This window comes from Glycine max, chromosome 16 (assembly GCF_000004515.6).
Source record: "Glycine max cultivar Williams 82 chromosome 16, Glycine_max_v4.0, whole genome shotgun sequence".
NCBI lineage: Eukaryota > Viridiplantae > Streptophyta > Magnoliopsida > Fabales > Fabaceae > Glycine > Glycine max.
In genome coordinates this window covers 3,033,201-3,039,199 of record NC_038252.2, presented here as the reverse complement: position 1 = coordinate 3,039,199, position 5,999 = coordinate 3,033,201, and the positions used below count along the sequence as shown (strand labels likewise).

Here is a 5,999-nt window from a genome sequence, read left to right as displayed (position 1 = left end):
TTAACAACCAAGCTCATTTTTATTTGAATAAATTAGACAACCCCAATATAAAATAGCCAAAGTAAATCCATTTTTTTCCCATTCATGCATTACTTCAATTGCACGAATAATTTCAGTCACCTTAGCTACTTGACAGAGCCGTTTTGTAAATAGGACAACCTACACGGGAAAACACCCAAAGCACCTTCTAAACACTAGGTAAAACAAAATTAAACCCCATTAGCAAAAGCAAAACAAAACCACATCTAGCTAGACTAATTAATTTCAAACTCATGCAGACTGGGACAACATCATTATTCTTGAAAAATATAAACGCTCGAGTAGAACCCAGATCCAATCAATTGGCTCCAACAAGTGGTGAAGTAGGAATAGGCGAATGAGGAGACATGACACTCTCATCAAATATCCTTGAAGAGAAACTGAGCCTAAGATTCGGTTGCCATCGTTTGAATCCCACCGATTTCTTAGTTTCTTTACCTACGAATGCACGAATTCTGTTGAGTGCAACATCCACTGTTTCATCATCCATGTTGGCAAAGCAAACCCTAAACCAACCAGGCTCAGAACAGTTGAAGGAAGATCCCGGTGAAACATTGAGCTTCACCTCATGAATAATCACACGCCATAGCTTCAACTCAGCTTCAAAAGATGGCTCCTCCAACAAACTCTTCAAGTTCATCCAACAAAAAAGTCCCGCATTGCTTGGGAATCGAGTGATGTTAACCTCTTCAAGCCCCTTCATGAACTTTTCGTGCCTTTGTTCCAACCTCCTAGAATTCTCCGAAAGAAACCTAGTTACAAACTTTTCATCCGAAAACATCGAAGCCAACATGTGTTGAGTTTGCGTAGAGACTAATCCGAAACTCGACATTTTCCTTCCACAATTCACCACTTCATCGTTGAATGAGTAAACTATGCCAACCCTGAAGCCAGGAAACCCCATGTCCTTAGACAAACTATAAATCACATGAATTAGGTCACGTTTGCAATGTTCCATTTCTTGGATCACTTCGGCAACGCTTACATAACTAGGGGAGCTGAAAACAGTGGCAGCATAGATTTCATCACAAACTAAGTGAATGTTTTTTTCGTTGATGAAATTCACTAGGCTCTTCAACGTGTCCTTGTCTAATGTTGTGCCTAAAGGGTTAGACGGGTTTGTTATGATCAACCCCTTCACGTTGATGTTGTCCTCTTTGGCTTTTTTGTAGGCTACTTCAAGTGCTTCTCTTGTTATCTTGAAGTTGTTGGAGCTATCACAGTGGACAGGAATTATTTGCACCCCAGTTCTCCAACACAAGTCACGGACGAATCTGTAGTAAAATATGAAAATTAATATATCTGTCATTATCACTCCGATAAAAGCATTTATGTCATTCTTTGTGTTTTGTTGTAGTAGACGCTTGCGTGATCAAACATTGATATGGCGTTATTGTTTATTTATTAATTAATTAATTTTGTCACTTCTTAATCATGCTATAACTTATAGTAATGAGTCTAATCACCCAATCAATAGTTTAATTCTGCTTTGACCGATTCAGTCATTGTGTATAGTGTGTATTGTGGTCCACACGCACAAAGTGGGATAGCTGGACAAAGAGTTATAAGGGTCTTGAATAAAATTTTATGTAGTTATTTTCAATGAAAAATACAATTTTTTAGAACATTTTAATGGTGAAATTAAATATATCAATGAAGAAATCATTTTTAAAAAGAAAATAAAATGGTGTTTAGTACGACGTAAATTCCTTGAAGAATACTTGATTTTCATGTCACCTGAATTTTTTTTCTCTCCAAATTTGTAATTGTCAAGATATCTGTCCGAAAAAAATTAAATTGCCGAAAATAGAGCTGCATGTGTGCGTAACTATAGAATTGTGCTGACGTTCCTGTTTGAATATGAGGTGACCGTACATAGATTTTCATGGTTTCATTTTGTAAGGTCAATATATAGTTACCATCAACTTAGCTTGTATTATGGAGTGTCAAATTTGGACTTAACATATGAACAAGAATACCACACGCTTGTGTTGACAAATAACACAGTAGCAGTTAAATGATTATCGCATGCTTGTTGACAAATAGCACTGTTGCAGTTATATTAATTGAAAATATTTATAATATCACAATTAAGTTTTGTTCTAAAACTTATAATTGAAAGAAAAAGGCATTAATTAATAAGGTACAAAATTAAGGAGAAAGCAATTTTCTTGAGTCAATTATTTCATTAGTTAGACACACATTACTTTAACTGATACCAAAACCCAAGCTTCATGGATCCTATTTGGTGTCCGCAGCCAAAATCCATGGATATATATATATATACTTTTAATTTAACAATGGCTCCATACGCTGGTTTGGTCCTTATTTCTGGTTGCAAACTTGCCTCCTTTATAGATATTTTTATAAATAATTAAAATGCTAATGTGTTTAAAAAGATATATATATATATATATATATATATATATATATATATATATATATATATAAAACTCTAAACTATAGAAGATTGAGAGCAGTTGCAAGAAGCTACATATATCTCTCAATTCAATGGTTTCAATCGTTTGGCTAGAAACAAATTGTTGGTAAAAGATTTTCAAACTAAAATAAATATAGCATGATACCATGTTAAGACATTGAATTCCCCCTTAATTCAAAACAAAACATAAATTATATCGCTTTAGAAATGCGTGCTTTCCTTTTTCCACTTTGAACGTATGATGGGTGAGTACTACAGTGACATACATTGAATGAACAAAAGTTATAATGGAAAGAGAAAGTACATACCCGGGATAAAATGGGGTGGGAATCATAAAAGCATCTCCAGGATCAGCCAAGCAGAACATGATTAGTTCATTTGCCCCTGTTGCCCCTCCACTCATCAATATACGGTCTGGATCAAATTTGACCCTACCTCCTCTCACTTTTGACATAAAATTTGCCATTTCCTGAAGAAAAAAAACATTTCTCATTAACAACACAACACGCACTTACTGTTTATAAATCCTTTTTATGGTCACAAGTAATATATAAATCCTTTCGTAACATCTTTCTTTTAATTTTTTAAATTATTAAAGTAAAAATATTGAATAATTATTTCTAAATATTTAAGATACTAAATATATCAGTAAAAAAATATATTAAATATATTTAATTTTATTTAGTATTTATTTTTTATAAAGTATTATGAAAAATACTAAACGAAAATATAAAGAGGGAAAATAAAATGAGAGTTTCACGTGAGGTGAAAATTTTACGTAAGAAGATTTATTCTTTTAAGAGGAGCAATATTTTTGTTTTGTGACATACTGTTTTTTATCCATTAAGATTTATTAAAAACTATAAAGTAATGAGTAAATATTAAATAAAGAGTGAGACTAACCTAATTTTATTATTTCTAATAAATTTTTATGGTATGTTTAAAAGAGTATGTTAAAAATATGTGTTGATAGTTGTTAATTAATTAGTAGTATTTCTCTTCTTTAAATGATGTTTGTCTGTTGCTTACATTTGTGAACTCTCGCAACCCATGATAGTCCTGAAAATTAGCAATATTTCTGAACTGATGCACTCCTTCAGGAGTGCAAATGGAAGCCCTGGGGTTATTCCTTATCCACTCTTCAATCAAATCAAAGCAAAGCTGGAAAAGAAAAGCATAAAAAACGAACACCCATATGAGTCAACTTATTATTATAACATCAAAAAACTGCATTATATTTCATCTTTGGCTAAAACAATATTTGCTAGCTCGCACACATACCTGGTTTTCAGCAAGACCCATCTGAATAACACCCTGAGGATTTTTTGTAGGGTGAAAAGGGTTTCTATCATATGCCTTCCACCCATCAAAATATGGAGAATTCTCTCCATGTTTGTCATTGGTGGCAATCTTGGACAGAAGCTGTTGGCTCACCATGTTTAAAATTAGTTTCTCCGAGAGGTATATATATATGATCACTCTAGTTTGAGTTGCAAAAGCTGTGGATTGTGCTAGCTAGGATATATAGCCAATTAACTAGCAAGTGCTGATGAGGAAATAGGAGAGAATATTGGATCATATTTATAGGCAGAGGTTTCGGGAATATTGTAGTAGATAAAAGATGACGAGGAAGAAAAGTCTATTTCGAACTTCAATACTAACGAAGACTGAAGAAAAAATAAGTTAATAATGGATTTATGTTGGTCGAAAGCTAATTGATTGCGTGCGCTCTTATCATTTCATAGGCTCATCATCACGTGTGAAAAGACCTATACGACCACAAGTCACAATTAAATCTTTTATTAACTTATTTTTCTTAATAACTAATAAACTTGGAAGAGAATAAATTAGATATATTTTACAGGCTTAATTATACAGTTAGTTTATTAATTAAACTTAAAAGTTTAATTAGATTTATCAGTTATTAAAAAATTTAATCAAGAGTTTAATTAAGTCTTTCTATTATTAAAAAGGCTAACTATATCCTTTAATTATTTAAAAATATTTGTATCATTTTTTGTCAAATTTATTAGTTTGGTTGTAATGTTTTTAAATAATTGTTAGACTTGATTGAATTAATAAAGTTAACAAAAATAATGCGATTGTACTGTTTTTAAATATTTAGAGAATTTGATTGAATTTTTCAACAATTGAGGATCTCAAATGAAATATTTTAAAACAATTGAAGAATTCAATTGAACTTATTAATAATTAAAAGAGTTAATTGAATTTTTAATTATAATAATGAGATTAACTATATAATTAAGCCTATTTTATATTTTGACTTTTGTTGGATCTTCCCGTTTGTATTGGGGTTAAGCTTTTTTTATCAGTTTGTTTGAGTTTTAATATTTTTACCTTATGCTTTGATCTTTAGTAATAGTTTGCAATAGTTGATAGCCTTATGGATCTATAATATAATAAGGTAATCAAATGTGAATCTTGTAATTAGTTTTGACTCATTTTGAAATGAAATTTTAAAGTTTTTATAAGAGAAAATTCTATAAATTTTTAGAAATTACTCTTGATTTTTATCTTTGAATTTGTTAATTCAAAGTGATGAATCTTCATCTCAACTTATCAATTTATTTGAATTGCAACATTATTATATATTTCTAACTTCAATTCATATTTTTTCCTTTTTGATTTCTATATTTTTTTCTTGAAAAATTGGCTAAAAGATTCCAGTATTAGATGCTGAACTTGTGATCCACGGAGGAATTCTTATCATGTGGTATCGGATATACATTTTCAGCATCAAGCTGTTTGTTCTAGCATTGGAGCTTACTTTTGTTGCGATCTGGATTGGTGAATTTTTTGGTTCGGTGCATCACTTCAATCGGTGTAACGATTGAGGTTGCAAATCTGATCGGTGAAGAACTGAACTTATGGCAAGTGTTCGTGCTGGTTACGTGAATTGGATGTCCAATTCTAATGTTTTTGTTTCTGCTTGTGGGCGTGTCGGTGCTGATTTTGTGTTGTGCGTCAATTTCCTTTTCAAATTCGTGAGTGTTCTTTCAAATTAATCCCTTTGGTTTGCTCCTTCGATCTTAATTATTCAATTTTCTTTGCATTGTTACTTAGTATCACCTCTTTTTTGCTAACTTTAGTCTCGTGTTTGTTTGTTTCAAATTGAGTCAAATTCTGCACTTTGATCTTGAGTGTTCATCTTTGTTCTAGAGAGTTGTGGCAAATCCTTTGTTTTGATTCATAAAATCGTGGTTTGAGTGAATCTGGGTGTTTTTTTTGTAAATATTGAAATGTTTGAGGACTTAGTAGGAATAAAAAAGAATTGACAGGTATATAAAGGAGAAAATATTGAGGCAAGGATAAAAATACAAACAAATATAGTGGTCAAATTATAAATATGAAATATTTTGGGGTCAAAATGAAATTCAGAATAAAAAAACCATTGGAAAGAAGAACAAAAAACCTGCTTAATAACTTATAAATATGAACTATTTTTTATATTAAAAATATTTTTAAAATATTTATTTAGCATTTATTTTTTTATTTAAAT

The 5,999-nt window shown here is 31.1% G+C and overlaps 1 protein-coding gene across 1 annotated transcript; it reads right to left on the bottom strand.

Annotated features, from left to right (window-relative positions):
- Nucleotides 1-4,026, bottom strand: LOC100813347 (1-aminocyclopropane-1-carboxylate synthase). Its single transcript, XM_006598868.4, has 4 exons — nucleotides 3,761-4,026; nucleotides 3,509-3,640; nucleotides 2,788-2,948; nucleotides 1-1,313 (listed from the first exon to the last, which is right to left on the bottom strand). Exons 1-4 carry the CDS (start codon nucleotides 3,914-3,916, stop codon nucleotides 338-340), a joined length of 1,425 nt encoding a protein of 474 aa, XP_006598931.1. The 5' UTR covers nucleotides 3,917-4,026; the 3' UTR covers nucleotides 1-337.
- Nucleotides 4,027-5,999: the final 1,973 nt, after the last annotated feature.